Source organism: Vidua macroura, chromosome 2 (assembly GCF_024509145.1).
Source record: "Vidua macroura isolate BioBank_ID:100142 chromosome 2, ASM2450914v1, whole genome shotgun sequence".
NCBI classification, from domain to species: Eukaryota; Metazoa; Chordata; class Aves; order Passeriformes; family Viduidae; genus Vidua; species Vidua macroura.
The window spans coordinates 3,845,230-3,864,840 of NC_071572.1; the positions used below are offsets into that span (position 1 = coordinate 3,845,230).

Sequence of the window (19,611 nt, forward strand, 5' to 3'; positions counted from 1 at the left end):
GGCAGAGAGAAGTTCCACAGACACCCCCTTACCTCGCAGCCTCTTCAGCCTCTGCTCCCTCCTCCTCCTCCTCACGATCAGCAGCATCACAAAGAGCAGCAAGACCCCAACCAAGATACAGGAGATGGTCACCAGCATCTTTAGCCCTTCGTTGGTTCCCAGCCCTTCCTCACTTTGCACAACCGACTTGATGAGAGGAGGGATTGTACCTGGAAACAGGGTCATGGCATTAGAGGCCTCTTAACGAGGACAAAACATTGAGTTCTCAGGGAATAAGGCATGTTGTTGCTTCAGCTGCAGGCAGAATCCTCAGCAGGATTTTTCTGTTTGGGGTGGAGGCTACATTTGTGTGTCTAATGGCCACGAACACATAACCAGGCTCATGGTAATGAGGGACTGACTGCAGAGACAGAGATTATCAGGAATCCAGAAGAACTGCATTCATTGATTAAAGGAAAACCATGCCTGATATACAGTCAAACACTATGATTAATTTTGAGTCCTATTAAATTATTAAAAAGCTGTAAGAGAGCTCAGAATTCTTCCCTATGTCTATTATTCCTTATTATGGGGAAATAGCACTGCTGTGACATTTCTGCCGGGCTTTGCTGTGCAAGGAACTCATTTGACAAAGCTCATTTTGTGTCACATACATCAGATTAATCCTTTGCACACAGACATTCTGCTATCAGTTCTGAGGGTGCAGCAGTGATAGTGATCTGAAATTCAGACAGCCAACCTGATACTAATCTGCTAAAGACTGTCTGACATTATACTCATCAGTAAAACAGGAGAGTAATGCTGGATAGAAACAATCAAATTTTGAGAGGGAAACGAGGGAAATGAATCTACCAGCTACTGGCAGGCAGCTCACTTTTTCATTCTGGGACATATTTGCATTTTGAATATACCTGGCTTCCTGGTGATATATAATACTTGAACTTTTCAATTCTTTTCTTCTTTACCTCTAAGGGACGTGAGAAGAATGCAGCACCTTCTGTGGAAGGCTGTTTAGTCATGGAAGACTTCTCACTCGTTTCCTGATTATTATTAAACTGCTGAATGCAACCACAAATGAGGCTATAAAATGCAGATTTGCTTGAAATGCGTAGAAACACATAAGTATTGTGAACTGTGATGACTTTGGATGGAAGCTATTAAATTTTAACCAGCTACTGAAACATAAAAGTGGCTACTTACTTGCTAAAAGGAAAGGAGGGTGAGAGAGAAAAACAAGCACATCCTTTTTTACATTTTAATTGCTGCATTAAGTGATATAGTTATATCTCATTATGTGCTATACAGTATCAGAATCAGAACTGAGATCTGATGCAGTACAGTGTGAGTGCCATAACCACAGAAAAAACGTAGAATCCCAAGTCTTGTTTTTTTCAGAAGAGCTATTTCAGCTGCATGTAAAGAGAAAAGCAGCTCCCTAAAGGGACAAAGATAAGAAGAAAAGCTACAACCATCCAAACCTATATTAGGTACTTTGGAAAATTTGTTTTCTTACAATTGCATTTGGAATATTTTTCTAACGTTCCACTGCAGTTCTTTGCCATAATTTAATTTTTTTTTTTTTGTAATTTTCTGTTTCTTTAACACACAGCAGGATATTTTCATCTTGCCCTGAGATGCACATTTTGCATTACTTTAATGGCAAATAAAATTATTACATGAAGAAATGGAAAAAACTTCAAGCTCCTGGAGGTAATACTAATAACTGTCTCTACATCCTCCTAAACTCTTCTGGATACTAAAGGGACAAAGTTTTCTCTGAATTACAGACACAGACACCATTAGGTTCAAGATTGCCTAAAATTATTTCATGCTTTCCTTAACACTTTGATGAAAATCAAATGATGAGTGGCCTTTATTTCATTTAAACCTGAAGTGTTTAGATATGTGATTATCACTATCCATACCTCTCCCTAGGCAAATGTAAACCTCACAACATTATAAACAGGCAGTTGGAGCTTAATTAAAAAAACATACTGCACGTTTTCACATCACCCCTTTGTTGCTTTTCAGCAATTGCATTAGAAATTACCAAAAAATTAATCCTGCCATGCATGGAGAAAACACCACTTCAACGTTTGTTGTCATTCTAGGTGCCTGCTGGGAGCGGGATGCTCAAAGCTTTTTTCAGGACTCAGTGCCAGACAAACGGGGAGGCTTTGTTTTGTTTTCCAGGTCGGTTCACCATCACCCTTTGTTAGCCTGATTGGTGCCTCACAGAAGTTGTCATCTGAATGTCTCTGACTCCTCTTCCCCCCTGGTTGCAGCATCTCCCACTGCACCCCGTGAATTCAGGAGTGCTTTCCTGTGTCCTTCGGGGCAGGGAGTGCCTGGGTGGGTCAGAATCAATTAGCAGAGTTTAGAGCTGATCCGATTTAACGCCAGGGCTACCGAGTAGCTGATCCCCGAGCTGGGAAGCTCCTTTGCAGCTCTCCACAACTGCAGCTGCACGAGGCTAAAAATATCTCCTTATGGATTGCGTGCTTCTGAAAAAACCAGGGGCAGGGAGGTCAGCAAACCTGTAAGCTGGAAATCGTTGCTGAAATGCCCACGAACAGAGAGCAAAAAGCTGCACGTAGGTTTGTCATTAACCTTCTGACCTGATTCAGCACGGGGAGATTTGAGGGGAAGGATGCTGAGCCATGATATTCCTCAGCAGCTCTCCCACACGCAGCAAAGTGACCCAAAACCATGTAACTCTGGGATTTCTGCAAACTTTACAAAGGCTTTATCTTAAAGCTGCTAAAGCTTCTAAGCTTGTTCTTAGCGTTTGGCATCCCACAACTTTCATACACTGTATTATCTAATCTTCAAAGTGCTGCTCTTGTATCTGCTTTATCGGAGGGGCAGCTGTGACCCCTGGAAGCTGGAAGGGGCTAATCTCACATCACAGAGTGAATCAAAGGTAGAGGCAGGGACAGCACTCAAAAGTGGAGCTGGCCAAGAGATTTCCACTGGCATGTTTTCTGCAAACAAAAAATTCCCTGTCTAAGGAAGCAAAAATTTCTGCATCAAATACTTGTAAGAATGATAATCATCATCATCATCATTTAAAATTTCGGTTCTGAGTCGAACATAGCAAATCTAGAAAATCTGAAAACTGAAATTTGCTTTTCCATCCATGTTTTCTTCTCATAACCTCGGGGTCAGTATTTGAGCTCGCTCTGCCTCTCTAAGGCACAATACAGTCCTGGCAAAGCACACTTCACAAACAAAACCAGCAATATCACAAATAGGAAATTTTCTAGCTGACCAGAAGCAGTGGCCCAGGAAATTTAATGCTGCAAATATTTTTTACTGTTTCATTTTATCCCTTTTAAAGATGCTATACAGCAACATAAAAAATCAAAGGGTATGCAGGTCACAATGTGTGACACCAGGGTAAGTATCATCACCCAATCAAAGAGCAGAGCCTGACAACATTTCAGATCAGATCACTGTAAGAATAGTTTTGATTTGAGTGCTACAAGTGGAAATTTAAAGCTCTGGATCTGCATTTTGATATAAATTCATTTTAAGGCATGGCTTAAGACTGTTTGCCCCAATTAAATAAAAGTGATGATAGCAGATCAACTGGAAGTTGGATGATGCCAGTGGAAAGATATTGGAAAACAAAACAAAACCAGGATAGGTTAAGTAAAATGAGAAGAAATTAACTCATAATACTTGAAAGAGTTGTTATTATTGACAACAGCTACACTTCTCAGTAAAACAAATCCTTCACATGCCTGGAAAAACCTGGAACATTTGTGTAGTAACTGCTTAGATCCTGGTTTCCTGTGGGCCTCTGGAGTGCTGAAGCAAGATCTCTCTCTTAATTTTCCAGACTGTCTGAAATAACATGAGGACTTGTGTGGCAGCTTACCAAAGATGATATTTTTCCAAAGGGTGAGGGCACGTGTAATTAATTATCTGCAAGAGCTGCTGAGTACCCTGCACAAAGGCTGGTACAGCAGTAGAGGATGTGTCAGGTGCTGAGGTTTAAACCCTGCCTAAGTCATATCCCACATTTCTGCCTGGGAATGACCCCTGAGCTGCACATGAGTGGTGATGTTTGTGTGGAGGCGTGTTACCAACACAGAGTTACAAACAACTACCAATTTGGCGCTGTCACAACCATCAGCTCTTGTCTGAACTTGCTCACCAGTGCTGTAGCTTAATTTAACACTACAGATGTTGCCAAGTGGTTGCACAATGCAGCACAACATCCCTGGCAACACAGCAAGGTTCTGCACTGGATGTCTCCAGAAAAGCTCTGGCAATTCCCACTGGAGCAATCCAGAGCTGCCATCTGGAGCCATCTGTGCTGCCTTTTTGCCAGGAACACAGTCGTTCCCCACTGTGGAGCCACAAGTGCTCTCACTCAGCCTGGCAGGACCTGAGCTGCACTGAGTGACAATCTGGCATGTTTGCTCCTGCCCTTGTGTCCTGGGTTTTGCAGGGTGGGCAGTAACCCCTGGCAGAAGGGCAGGATGCAACAACTCCTTCATGGGCTGTGTCCTGCTGCTGGGCATGACAGAGCCATCTGTCATGGCCATTTGACAGAGCCATCTGTCATGGCCATTAGTTTCACTGTCCCCTGTCTGTGAACGAGGATGATTGCAGTGCCATTGCTCTGCCCTTGGAGGATGTTATCCAGGGGCTTTCCCGGAGGACAACCTGCTTGGCTGCTCCACTGTGTCCCATCATGGGTTTTGGGCTGTGTCACAGGGAATAGCAATTAAGCCAGACACCCCCGTGAATGGCTGCAGGAACAAATTCCATGGAAGACTAAAATTTCATGGAAAAGATGCATGAAATACTAGGAAAGGCCCCTGTAACCACTGGAACTAATGACTTTTAATGTCCTATGATTATGTGTCTCATGGCTGATTGACTTCGGAATTTTTCCAAAATGAGGACAAATAAACAATTCCTCTTTTCTGCCTGACAGCCTTCTGTCAGGAAATCAGGAGTTATTTTACATCTTTGAGACTTTAACCTCTCTGACAGCATGGTTGGCAAATTCAAAATGGGGTTTTTGAGGGGAAGATGAGCAAAAAGAAAAAAAAAAATCACACCTGAAACCCAAGTAAAACAGCATCTGAGGTGTAAATTAAAGGAAATACTTACTGCCATCATAATTGAGCGTGGCAAATTTCGCTTGTTTCTCTGCACAGCCAGCACTGTTGCACACTCTCATTTGCAGCTCGTACCAGGTGGCCTCCTGGAGGTCGTAGAGGATGTAGGACTTGGACAGGGATGTCCTCTGGGCTGTTGTCCAGACCGTGGTCCCAAAGGGCCGGTACTCCAGGGTGAAGGAGGTGATGGGGCAGCCACCATCGTTCCAGCCGATCAGGTTCAGCCTCACCCGCGTGGTGTTGATGCTGGCAAAGAGCTCTTGCTCCTTGGAAAACTGTGGCTCTAGAGGCAGTGGGATATTCCAGACAAAATGCTTAAATATTGCAGATAACGCCTCACAAAATATAAAATCTTGAGGATAATTTCTAGGGCAATCTTGATTCTAGCTTAAACTCAGTTTCTATTTATTCAACTTCCCTCCCCTCTCCTCCTTCTTAAATGTTTTTTCCCATTTTGTGCCAGACTCACGAATCCAGATTTTCAAATCAGAATGTGGAAAAAATATCCAAACATCCATTCAAAAAATTTGGTTTGTTTTGCCTTGCAGAACTTGACACAAACTTTTCCTTTATTTTTAACACTTATCCAGTTCAGAGGATGTTGCTTGCACACTCCTGCAATACTGTCTTGGAGCAGAAATCAGACACTGGCTCCATTTCCTTTATACATAAATATACTCCCTGTCTTCCTTCAACATCAAGACAAATAAACCCCTGATTTTTTATAAGAGAAGAGGCAATTTCCTCATGGCAATGAAATACTTGGAATTGCTATAGTCTGTGACAGTGGAGACACCCTCTTACCAAGTATCTGCCAACCCATCTTAGAAAAAAATTATTAGAGATAAAAGGACGGAACATCAGCCTGTGTGGGCTTCAAGTCCCACAGCCACAGCTTTTTTTATCCCAGCCATTTAAATGTTTCCAAAGCCAGTAATATTAAAATACCCAAGCCTGTTTTCTCATCAAACCAAGGTCCCCAGCGGAGTGCAGGAGCTTTAGGAGGGAGCAGGGGATGGAACCAACGCACCTTTGCCGAGCGTCTTGGCCTCGATGATCTCGCTGATGCGCCCCGGCCCCACCCCGTTCTGAGCAGTCAGGGTGAACTTGTACCAGGTGCCACATTTCAGGGTTTCCAGCCTGTAGGACCTCTCACTGGGGCTGATGGGGAAACTGCCCCACTGCTCACTGTTATCCTCTGAGTACTGCAGGATATAACCTGGAGGGAAAGCGCGGAGGGCAACGGTATCACAAATCCTTCAGGTAACACAAGTAGGCATTTTAAAGACCTAACAAAACTGAAAAAAAAAAATCCCATGTGCAGGGAAACATACAGCTCTCCCCTGACTGAAAGATACCAGGCAATGCATTTTGCCCGCCCTGACAACGGCTTAAATACAATTTTTTTATGATGGCTTCAAGGGGGAAAAAAAAAGGATGGATATTTCTAAGGACCCTTCAATCAGCAACAACCAGATGACGAACACGCACCTCCAAAATGAGTGGTTAGAGATTACACATTTGGAAAATCAGATAGAGCAACTGTCATAACACCTGAGGAGAAAGTGATTAAATGTGTGAATAAACCACCACAAAGACAAACTGCAATTTATTGAAAGCTGTTATCGCCATGATAGTGCACATTAAGGGTTGACAGCAATACAGATTGGGGTTTTTTTCTTTGGTTTTTTTTTTTTTTTTGAGCCATTCATAATCTTATACTAATCCTATCAACATATGATAATTTAGTAAGAAGCAGCAATTAATCTGAATTACATTACCTCGGATAGAACTGCCACCATTGTCTCCAGGTATCCAGGAAAGAGTGATAGAGGAAGATGTAGTTTTGGATACAGTGAGTCTTGGCTGGTCTGGAGGAACTAGATGGGAAATAGTTAAAAATAGAAAATGCAATCAAATGGTTTGACACCATGTTAATCACTTCTAACAGTCATTTATCAAATAGCTGTTTTGAGTTGCAAAAAATGCAAATGATTTCTGTCAAAGTGCCTGTTTAGCTGACATCCTTGGTTAAGATGAGAACAGATGAGCTCACATTTTTTAATTTAATTTTATGCACAATTTTGTCTTTCAATTCTTAACCTTTGTTTTTCTCTGAATTTTTTTTGCATCTGTCCTGTTAGACCTCAATGGCTCATGAGCTACCCAGCCATTAATTTTCATTGTTTTTGATATCTGTTTTGAGGAGAAGATAAAATTTTAGTGACAGGAAACATGTGCTGTTGAAAATGATGCCCCACTCATTCCTGTGTTTGCAGGCTATTATGGCAAAAATGAAAAAAAAGGTGCAAATCAAGGGCTTCTGCCAGTGCAAATGTGAGAGTTAATTAGGTATCATAGATGGATTTGTGACTGGAGGCAGATCCAGTCCTCTTCCCAGCCACTGAGGCTTTTGGTATAAAGAATTCCCAACCCTGTCAGCAAAGCCTGGAAACACTTCTGTTCTGCTGCTCCCCATAAACATTATGGGGGATGGAAGATCAAGGTTCCAAAGACCAGCTGCTGGCTGAGTGCAGGAGTAAAACAGAGGTCTCAACTCTCATCCACTTCCCAGTTCCCAGCTTCCTTTAGAGGAAAATCATGGAAAGGTTTGGGTTGGAAAAGACCTTAAAGATCATCTCATTCCAATCCACTGCCATGGCAGGGACACCTCCCACTAGACCAGACTGCTCCAAGCCCTGTCCAGCCTGGCCTTGGAGGTTTCCAGGGATCCAGGGATATCCACAGCTCCTCTGGGCACCCTGTGCCAGGCTCTCACCACCCTTGCTGGAGGAATTTCTTCCAGCATTAAAGGGCAGAGAAGGAGTCCTGCCACATCTCAAAAAGTTGGACTGGATAGGGCAAACTGGGACTAGGAACTGACACAGGGAATTGGGACTGGAAACAGACTGGGAATGTTCAACTGTCAGAAATGTAGACAAAATCAAGGTTTGCTGCCTCATACGGAGAATAAGGAGTGAGGTATGGACAGTGTCCATGCTTGCAAAGGATCAAGAAACAGCAGCAAAGATGGGATGGAAGTCTGGGGAGGAGACACAACAGGACGGCCCCAGCTCCTCTGGCCCGGGACAGAAGAGGGTGGTGGTGTCAGTGACCCGTGCTGGAAGGAGCTGCCCTTGTCCTGACACAGTGCCATGACCAGGCAGGACAGAAGTCCAAAATGCTCTGCTGTGTCCAGCATTCTGCTGCCAGAGAACATTGCTGCTTTGCCTATGCTTAAGGGGCAGCCCCTCCTGCAGAGTGAAACTCCAGGGAAAGCTCCTCACTGCAGTTCATGTTCGAGTCATCAGATTGCAGAATAATGGGTCCTGATGTAAGGCAGAGTCTGCTGGTTTCCAGCTATGGATTACTTCAAAGAGAAGTTGATTTTTTTTGCCCTCACAGGGCCAAACAGGGCTGAAGAAAACAAAAGAGACAGTTTATGCTCTGAAGGAAAATTCCCTCAGTGAGATGGATTTGTTCTGTTATTCTGAGTGACTTGGCTGATTCCATGGGGAGAGACTGAACACACTACACTGGGAAAGATTTACTGCAAAAGCTTTCATCACAGCTTCACCCTATCTACAAAAAATGGTGGTCCCACATATTAAAAGCCACTCTTTGTCTGTCCCTTAGGGAAGTAATATTGATTTGCTTTTAGTTGCTGCAGTCCAATAACAGCAAATATATGCAATTACAGAAGTACTTAGTGAAATATAAATATAAGGTTTCCATTTGCTGGTGTTTTCTCTCCCTACTTCCTGTTGTGGTCATGCTTCAAACACCACAGAAGAGCATCTTTAGTTTCTGTTGGATTGTAGGGAAGCTGATATATGCCAATATCTGCCATGATGTTTGTTCCAAGGCTTAGTGGAATGGTTTAGGCAGGGAGAGAGGGGGACTGCAGTGGAAACAACTTCTCTGAGCTCTCATGTGTTTGCACTTGAAGCTTAAATTCCACATCCAGGAGAGGGATGGTCCAATCTGGTACAAAAACTTGCATCAATTGAAGCATTTGAAGGATCTGCTTTTGCGCAAATGAGCAAGGAAATCTGCACAGGGAATTCTTGGCATGTGAATACACAGGCTGTGCTTCACTTTTCTCTTAGTTTATATTCTTATATTGTCCCTGCTTTTGTACATATCAACACCATCCTGGATGCACTTTGTGCTTTTCAGCACAAATATAAAATGTAGCTGGAAAAATGCATTAGCTGATGTTTCATTTCCAAAGCTTCCTCATATTCACCTCATAATAAAATTCTGTACCTGCATCATGAAGTTTTTGTGCAAGGTCTCAGCATGGAGGTAAATTTCTGCTGATAGCTTTTCAGGAGCTAAATTAAAGGCCTTCACGTCTTTCTGAATTTTGTAATATTGAAATGATACATGTGATATTTGTAAGGAGAAGGCAGAAGCTGATACTTTCTGTGTGAAGAACTAGAAGATAACTGAATGCAAACACACAGTTGTCAATCTTACAAAAACTCACATAGAGACTTAACTGAGTGTGTGAATTGTTTCACCTAAAGCACCATTTTCTAGATCATAAAATGCCCGTGGCTGAGTCAGAATGGCTTATGTGTGAATCTGGAAGAATTAGATTTGCACTAATACACATAAATATGGATATTTTGCATTTCAAACAGACACACCTCTGCATTACCAGTAAAAGCAGTGTTAACGATTCTGAGGCAGATCCAACAGCCTTACCTTGTACCTGCAAATTCAAAATGATCTCATCTGAGCCCCAGTTGTTGCTGGCCACACAGCTGTAGTAGCCAGAGTCTTCTGCTTTCACAGTCCTGATGACGAAGCTGCCATTGCTGAAGATGCTCCTTCGCCCATCAATCATCACTAGACTGGGTGTCCCGTTACTGCCTCACAGGAAACAAAGTGCATACATTAAAGAAGTTACAATCAAAATTACTCAAAAGTGGATTTTTTTTTGAAGCAGCTAAGAATGGAAAGAGCGGAAAAGGTGTGAGGTGAGGTGTGTCCCTTCAATAAGGCAGCAAAGGAGTGATTTTTGTTGGGAAACATCTATCATTCGCTTAAAAATGCACTTTTCCTGGACCCAGTGTAGTGAAAACAGAAATTCACTCCTTAACTTGTTATTTCATAAAAATGCTGAACTGAGGGTATAGGCAGTTCCTGGCTATGAAGTTCATCCTTATGAAATCATAGATATTTATATCAGTGCACAAGATGGTTTGATAGCACTGTAATTTCCCTGCTTACACAGTGCTTGGATGAAAATTATTGTCCATGTGTGTTTCCAAGTGGCTCTGTCAGACTGTGAAACTAAAGCTGAGAACAGAATAATGGAAAATTAAATATGTGCAAGACATTTACTGCCCACCTCAGCACAAATCACTGTATCAGGCACTTTTGCTCTCTCAGAATAAAACCTTTCTGTCTGCCTGAGGATAAAACAAAAACACATCCTTTACATTTTGAATGTTTACCTTTAGTCTTTCTTCATTATTTTTTCTCCCTTTGATGCCCTGTAATCACCACAGCCAATTAGTTGAAGGAATTTCTAAACTCCTTATCTACTGTGACCAAATCACCACCAATGGTCCTTCTCCTTCCTGCCAGTGACCCAGGATCAGCCTCCCCACAACCCTCAGGATTTTAAGGAAATGGGCTTTATCTGAGCTGTACATTTAGTTGCTGGTTACCTATCCTTCATCCACTTGACTGTTGGAGCAGGGTCCCCCACGGCTTTGCAAGGGAGGACAATGTCCTTCATCCAGGGCGTTGTCACCGTCCCGCTGAACGTCAGAATCCTGGCAGGAGCTGGGAGGGAGACAGCAAGAGAGACTGAAGTGAGGTGTCCATTCATATAGCCCTTGGAAGGGAAATGGAGACACCCACAATTAAAGGGGGAAAACCAAACCAATCCAAAAATGATGTTTTTAGGGTACTAATTCCATTTAACTTGTAATATTAGCTACTTATTCAAGCAGAATATCAGTTTCAGTACCTGGAAGACAAGTAACTAAAAGAGAGATGAGGCATGGCATTGAAGAATCTTTGTAGAGAAAGAGTGCAAACCCAGTTATTTATCATCTTTACTAACTTTTATGTATTTTGGAATAGAAATTATGGATGAAAATTATGTCCAAGGGATGCTTTTCTCAACACTTCCAACAATAATTGTCCACAGCAGATAGGTGTCTCATAAAAACCAAATTATTGATACATTTCTTCTACAACAATTTTGATATTAAGCGAAACAAACCTTCATGTATATTACTACATTGTAGAGTCTATCTAAAATCCACAAATGTGAACAAACTGAAATCAGTTCTTATCAGCTCTCAGATCACCTAAAAATATTACTTGTGTATTTTCAGTTTATAGATTATGTTAAACTTCATTTGTTATTCCTCAAGAATGACCCTTGATAGAAATACACTTGCTGTTGGCCTCTAAATTATACATTTTAAAAGCACATACTGAATACAGGTAGACAAAATACTGTATTTTTAGTCCTGATCTACTTCAATCGTGCACACAGATCAGCACTTATACTTAATAATCCATTTTGCACCAATTAGGAAAACATGAAAATGAGACCCAGCATCAAATATAACTGGGACAGTTAATCTGGAAAAAGATTCATGCATAAAAGAACAGGCCTTGAAAAATTAAGCAAAATTACTTGAGTAGGCTGCAATGGGACTTGAGATATTCATAAAAAGAAAAGATTTCACAGATTATACAATCAATTTGGACTGTGTTGCCTATGTTCTCTTCAAGCACTGTTGAAGGCCAAGATTCTTAAGAGGTTTTTTTTTTCCTCTGGTCAAAATTTTAACTAAAACACAAGCTGAAGATTCAGGTAACAGACAAAGTGAAGGTCGGGTAATTGGCCAGCACTGCTTTCTTAACATGTCCTGTCCTGGCTGAAGAGCAGCTGGAGATCCCTGGCTCCCTCCCTGCAGAGCTCTGAGGTTTAACCCTTCCAGGACAGAGCCGTGGCCTGTGCTGCCCTGGGGAGGTCGGACACCAGAGTGCTGCAAAGACACTGGGCACTCAGAAGCCCTGATGGATCAGGCTGGTTTTCCACCTGGGCACTCCTAAGATAACATTTTCTAGAAAAGACTTGCACAGGGCTGTACTCCCAGAGGCCATCTGTGTTGAGTTTGTATGGTCAGGTTTTGGTAGTGGGGAGGTCACAGCTTGCCAGAAGCTTCCCTCATGTTCAGCAGATGTGATGAGCTGCTTGTGACCACTATGCTCATCTTCCTGGGCTGCTGGGGAGGAGGAGGTAGAGCTGGGAAGGAGGGAGGGGTGTGGGTAAGGGGGTTTTAAGATTTATTTTTCTTCTCATTATCGTGCTCTGATTTTGTTGGTAGTAAATTCAATTAGTATCTCTAATTTGAGTCTGTTTTGCCCGTGATGGTATTTTTTGAGTGGTCTCTCTCCATCCTCATCTCAACTCATGAACCTTTGTTATATTTTCCCTCCCCTGTATAGCTGCAGAGAGGAGTGATGGAGAAGTTCTGGTGGGTGTCTGGCACCCAGCCTGGGTCAACCCACCACACCCAGGGTTGGGCTAATTAACCAAAGTAACTCAAAATGCTCAGAGTACCCAGAGACACAGAGTGAAATGCTGACTCTGCTGAAGTTGGTGTTAGAAGTCACATTTGTCTTCAGTGGTGCCAGGTTTTGCTGCAGGAGGTGCCTCGTGGCTCTCATGCCATCTTTGAAAAGCAGCAGGAGATGCTGTCAGCTCTATCTGCAAAACATCTGTGAGCATCTGCACTGCTCTGATTCCTGTTCTGTGCAAAATTCCCTCTGCAACATGAAGTCTGAAAACTCATTTAAAACTCACTATTAATCATTTTCTCCGTGGCCTTCCCACATTTCCAGTGTTTCTTGAAACATCCAGCTACTCCCAACTGTTGCCAGTTCCTGCAGGACAAAACACGTGGAACACAGGAATCCTGCTGAAGCCTTCAGCATGGCATGGCACCACTGTCAGCAAACTTTCCGTGCTCTCCCTTTGTTTTTAATAGTTATTTCAATGTGAATTCTTCCTTAAGAAATCATAGGCTGGAGAGCAGATGTTGAAAGTGCAACATTAATGTTGTAGCTCCTGGTTTTCAGTATCCTGTATCCCTCATTTTACTGAGATGTGTGGAAGTAACATAAATCTCACAGGAGCCTAAGGCACTGGTAAGATGATAGACTATGACTCAGAAAATCATCAGAAAAGCACAGTGCACTATTTCTGTGAAAACATCCACAGCTTTCTATGGATTTTCTTATTCCTTCCATGTACTGAGTGCTTTTAAAAGAAATGGTAAAACAGCAGGAAATTTTTCAAGACCAATTTTCTTTATAGCTGAACTTCAAATGATGTCCTGAGACTGCTAAAAGGTGCACAAAGAAAACTAGAAACAAAATAAATGTCAAGTGAAATCCACATCAGAGCAATAGGTTTGAAATTCTAGCAGGCATTCATGAGGTAAAAAAGCCTGGAATCTCACAGACCTCTTTCTTTTGAGCCAGGGGAATTTTTGGAATCATATGGGTAAGCTGCAGGGTTACTTCTTTGTTATCAAAGCTACCCACATGCCTACACACCTCCCTCTAGCCTTACATTTGATGGCGTGGCACTGGATTAGGGCTGTGTCTGTTCCTATTATTTTTACAAATTACCCAATTATTAATTGAAGATAAAGAGGTTCCTTCACAGAACAGTGCACTCCCTTATGATAACGCACTTTTCTGCATGTTTGTTTGTTTAAATTACAAATCCTCTAACCTAAATTTACTGCCACAGAAATAGAAATGGGTAGAAATTCTTTGTAAGACGATGTAACACACACGGGTTTTTCTTCCTCTAGAGGACACAACTGTGTTTTAAAGGTGAACTTCAGAAGGAAACAAGAGCTATGACATTTCACTGCAGTTCAGCTTTAAAAAAAAATAAAAGCTCCAACAGTGAATACCCGGGGTCAGGAGATTCTTTCATTTACTTTCTCACAGAAGAGGGTGGGCAGGCCCTGGCACAGGGTGCCCAGAGCAGCTGGGGCTGTCCCTGGATCCCTGGCAGTGCCCAAGGCCAGGTTGGACACTGGGGCTTGGAGCAGCCTGGGACAGTGGAAAGTGTCCTTGCCCATGGCAGGGGGTGGAACTGGATAATTTTTAAGGGTCCTTTCAACCCAACCCATTCCATGGTTCTCTGTTTCTAATATCCCCTGTACTCCAGTCTGATCAAAGAAACAGAGCAGTGTGTATCATGTGAACCCCGCATTTACATAAGTAAATGTTACTTAAAAACATTAAACACACAAAGCAATGCAGACTAGGGGGGAAATCTGTTCAAAATTAATGCTCAGGTAGTTCAGAAATACTCAAAAGGGGAAACTCAAAAAGGGAAACTCAAAAGTCAGAGAGTTGTCCCCAGAGGATCGGATTGCCAGGGGTCTGGATCTGTTACTGTCACACTGGCAGCAAATGCCATTCCCCATCAGCCATGGTCAGTAAATCAGAGGGACAAGTGCATGCAAAGTTTTTTGTCTTCTGAGTATATTTGAAAGGCTAAACCCACTTCTTTCAAGTCAGCAGTGAAGAGTAATTTGAGGGGCAGAAGCACAGCTTGCTTACGTGGAAGCTGAACTTTCATTGCCGTGATTATTTTCTGTTTGTTGGGGATTTTTTTTTATTATTTCTGTCAGTTAATTACAGAGAATAACAATCTGTTCTGAGAAATGAAGACACTAAAGAAAGAAAGAAATGTTAACTTGAATTAAGCTTTCATTTAAATTGGACTATCCATTTCACATCAAACCCCTATCTAGACATTCTCATTGTTCTCAAAGGAGTTCTTAAAGGGGTTATAATTAAGTTGACATAATTCAATTCAAAGTTAACTCTTATTAGCTGTCGTGATGGTATCATTACTTGGACAGTTACTGTGCAGTAAGAGGAACAAAAAAAGGAAGCAAACAACTACAAAATAACGGCCTACAGGATGTTTTTGCATTGGGAACTTATGGCAAAACCAGGCTTTAACTGCTTCTAACCCCGGGATGTGCTGCTTGCTACAGATACAGTGGGGGGTGAAAAAGGTCTTCGAAGCGTTGAGCTCTGCCCATCCTTCCTCACTGAGCATCCACTGCCCTCAGCACTGATCACCACTTTCTCCCAGCTCCCTAAAAAGCTCTGTGATGCATTCATAAAGGAAATTTTGTATGTGATACAGTAATTTCTAACATAGCCACATCCAAAGTTCATAAAATTGCTATCAGTATTCCTGGTGCCCATCAAACCCTCCACAAATGGATTATTCATTACTTTTACAGTCCTAAATGCATGTAAGAGGCTTTTCCTGAGCATCATCTAATGCAGACTTTATATTGGAGCATCACTACAAACTCTGAGGTTGACTGGATGCATTCTACTGTCCTTTGAAATAAAGTCTTCTTCAGACTGACCTGTCTATATTGAAGTAATTAATTATTTTTTCTTTTAAGTCATCTTGCCTTTTCATAAAAGTTATTTTTAAGTTCACTTATTTGTCATCATGGATTATGTTATATAAGCTTCAGAGGAGCAGAATTAATTCTGGTAAGCTGGATCAGTTTAAGTACATGTGGGTCAAGTTGCAACTCCTCAGTTTTTGGCAAACAGAGAGAAACTGCACACTGCAATTCCTCATAACTTGAGGTCATGAATATTGGTGCCTGCAAAGCCTGAATTGATCTGCGTTCATCTTTGAACATTTCCCTCTTGTTCATCTTTGAACATTTCCCTCTTTTTAAAATGCATAGGGCATAGCAAAAGAGAACTTCCAGTGCATTTTGTGCAGGGTTTGCCTGCAGCCTCAATCTATTAGAATTGCACCACATCTAATAATTTTTGCCCTTATTTGAGCATCTATTTTTATGCTTATATTTGTTTGCTTTTTTTCTTTTCATCACCACACATTGATTACACACAGGTGACAGCAAAGGAGGAACACACTGACAGTTTTGCCTTTTTTCCTGAGTTGTTCTTACATGATCTTCCTTCCCTAGTGTCCTTTACACTCCTCATCCCCCTTTTAGGATCTCAGCTTTGGTCTCACTGATGTCCATAATGCAATGTGCACTAATGCTACAATGGAAAAGCTCCAGATTTTTCAGATCTGAAGAACTCTGTTTGCAGCTTCTCCACACTGGGAAACTGTCATGTGTTCAAACAGTAACCTCCAAAATCAGCAATACCATCCACCATAATCACTGAATTCTAGAAGGGTTGGGTTGGAAAGAAGGTTGAAGATCAAACAGTTCCAAGTGCCTGCCATGGGCCACTGTCCCAGACTGCTCCAAGTCCCAGTGTCCAACCTGGCCTTGGACACTTCCAGGGATCCAGGGGCAGCCACTGTGTCCTGTCCCTGCATCCCCTGGAAATTGTCTCTCTCCAGCTTTCCTGGGGCTCCTTCAGGCCCTGCAAGGCCACCCTGAGCTCAGCCCAAAGCTTCTCCTGTGCAGGTGAACAATGCCAGCTGTGCCAGCCTTTCCTGCCAGCAGAGCTGCTCCAGCCCTCTGCTCATCCTGGAGCCTCCTCTGGGCTCTCTGCAGCAGCTCCAGCTCCTCCCTGGGCTGGGACAGGGCTGGGGCAGCTCTGCAGGTGAGCTCTCACCTGAGCAGGGCACAGGGACAGAATCACCTCCCTCAACCCTCTGCTTAAACTGCTTTTGATGCAGCCCAGGGTAACAGCTCTGATGTTAATCTACCAGCATTAAAATTATGATCTACCAGCTAGACAGGTAGGAACAGGGAGATTTCCCATGATGATGGAGTTTGCTCTGCCATGCAGAAAGTGCTTTCATGTTGGTGGCACTAGGCTGAAGTTCAGCAAAGCCTTTTCAGAAAGAACCTGTCATCATAATGCACTAGACACTTTATTTTACATCTTTACATCATTAAACACCCAAGTGAAGAATTAGCAGGCTTGTAAAACTGTAAAGCCAATTAAATGTATCTCATTTTGCAGCTCTAGGGATCTGTGCATTTCTCTGCCCATCCTGGCACAGGCTGTAATGGTACCAAGTTGAGTAGTAAAAAAAAAAAATCAATTTCAAGACCCCATGTAGAGATTGAGTGGGATGGGACTCTTCTCACTTTGCTGTTCAAAATGTTAGGCCTCCATTTCCAAGCCAAGGTGCTCTAATGTTGCAAGCATCACATCTCAAAAGGCAGAATCCACAGGCCCTAGCAATATCTTTTAATAGAACAACTAATACAGCTGGAAATAAATATTCAAGATTTGAGGCACATTATCCTTTCATCATATCTGAAATAGAAGCAGCAAACTTCAAAGCTAATGCAAGTAGAGAACAATTGTTCAGAGTTTAGATATGTTAATCAGACCATTTTATACAGAAGATGGTACTTGTGGAGTACACAAGAGATATTACTAAGGAAAGGAATGATAAAGAAGTTACCTTGTACAGCAAAGAAAAGAAATATATTCAGAGGGGGAGAGGCATCATCTGCAAACACCCTGTACCCAACAAGTGAGGATAAAAATGGCTTCAAAAAGCAATCTATTCCCAACAAGTGAAGATAAAAATGGCTCCAAAAAGCCATCTATTCCCTTCTAAGGTAGGCTGGATGAGTTACCCCCTGGAGGAGCACGTCATCCCCTCTCTGCTGACTCCAGCAAAACCTGAGCAATTACCTGCAAGTTGTCACCTCGCCTTTTGCAAGGTGACAAACCCCACCCTCGGTGAGGCACGGAGAGGCCACACGAGTGGCCAATTCTGGCAGTAACTGGCAGCACAGAAGCCTGGCTGGCTCTGGGCAGCTGTCCCCGTACCTTTGGCCAGCGGCTCCACGGTGATGATCTCGCTGCTGTTGCCTCTCCCCGCAGCCGTCACGGCCACCACCCACACGCTGTACTGGCGATTCCGGCTCAGGTTGGGGATTCTGTAGGAAAATGAGTCGGGAGAGGCTTCAAACTCGCTGATCACCTGTGGTGGGAGAGACAAATGTTTCCAGGCTAAAATAAGCAGTATTTGGAGAATGTAAAATGTGAGTGCTACAAAGCCTGTTACTTCAGGGCTCTTCGGATGGGTATCGATTGCTCCAAACAGATGGCAGATGGCAATAAACAGAGCAGACACAGTAACTTGTTGCAATCCATTCATATTCAGTGCATTTGTGCCTGTGCCTTGTTTACAGATTGGTTTTATTCAGATCAGGACTTTTATGTGCCATTTATTTTTACAGGGTTGGATAAACAATGGAAGTGGATAAATATGGCTAAATTTTACCATCAGTAGTTCTGACAAAGTGATTTATCTCTACAGAAAACTTTCCCAATGGAGGATTCAGTGCTGCATCTGCTGTGAAATCTGGGGTTTACTATTTCTGTCACCTAGAACCTTTGATGTTCCTTATTCCTGGGTTTTGGTGGCTTATCCCTTCAGCAGTGGAGTGAAGCATGGAATAAAACTGTGCTCTGCAACAGACTGTTCAAACTTCCCCCAAGTCTAGTTTTGTTTAATCACCAAATTACTTCCATTCAGAGACTCTCAGCTGAAGGTCATCTCAGCCAGTTGGCTGCATTAGCAGAGAAGGACAAGTGCTGGAAGAAATGCCAGTTCAGTCTCTCCTCTGTCACTCAAGTGCCTCGGCCCAAGGGCTGCAGCAGAGCCAACCAGCTGCTCTGCAGTCCCTGCTCATCCATGAGAGCTTCTGCATCCTGCTTGCAGCAACCTGTGCAGGGAAAGGTGTGGAGGAACACAGAGATCCCTCCAGGGGGCTTGGAGAGCCTCAGCATATCCTCCACAGGAAGTGTGGGGAGGGAAATCTCAGCTCTGAACAGTGTCACAGTGCTCAATATTGCCACTTTTATTTCTGACACAGGCTTTGTGATGCCTGCACGTAAAAATAGAGGGGTAATGAACCGGTGGAATGAATAATACTCACTTCCCTGTGCAGTGCTGAGCCTGGTAATGGCTAACTAACACTAGGCTAAAAATAATTAGAGGGTTAATGACGTAGAAAAGAAGATTTTAGCAGGAATCAGCATTAAAAATAATGCATCAATGTAATCTAAACTTGGTTCAGACTGACAAAGTGTGCAAGGAATCTCTTTGATATACAAATATCTGCTTGTGGTAAAGACCAATTCCACCTGATTAGCATTTCAAAAGGCACATTGACCTGAAAACATTGGAATATGTAGTCCTTCAAAGTGAATTCCAAATAAATAAGAGATGTTTCTGAGATATCATTAAACACCTCTCCATGTGAACTGGCAGTTTCAGCTGCTGAATGGGTCACTGCACTTCTCTGCTCTTGAGCTGGCCTCTCCTACAGCCTAGGGAAGAGGGGCGTTCATCTCCTCTCACATTTGAAATCCAGAGTGAAGACATCTGTCTCTAAGCCAGGCACCTCAACTCCCTTCAGAGACCATGCAAAGGCTTCTACAAGAACACACTTTGTTCCTTCCACGGACA

At 42.7% G+C, this 19,611-nt stretch overlaps 1 protein-coding gene across 1 annotated transcript in view; it reads right to left on the reverse strand.

Annotated features, from left to right (window-relative positions):
• DSCAM (DS cell adhesion molecule) overlaps positions 1-19,611 on the reverse strand; it is a 446,151-nt gene that overhangs the window by 44,583 nt on the left and 381,957 nt on the right. The window contains exons 21-27 of the mRNA XM_053969848.1: positions 17,964-18,117; positions 10,823-10,940; positions 9,852-10,015; positions 6,920-7,018; positions 6,169-6,357; positions 5,131-5,421; positions 33-209 (exon numbers count right to left, since the gene is read on the reverse strand). Of these exons, the coding sequence (XP_053825823.1) occupies positions 33-209; positions 5,131-5,421; positions 6,169-6,357; positions 6,920-7,018; positions 9,852-10,015; positions 10,823-10,940; positions 17,964-18,117 (1,192 nt within the window). The remainder of the gene's footprint in view (positions 1-32; positions 210-5,130; positions 5,422-6,168; positions 6,358-6,919; positions 7,019-9,851; positions 10,016-10,822; positions 10,941-17,963; positions 18,118-19,611) is intronic.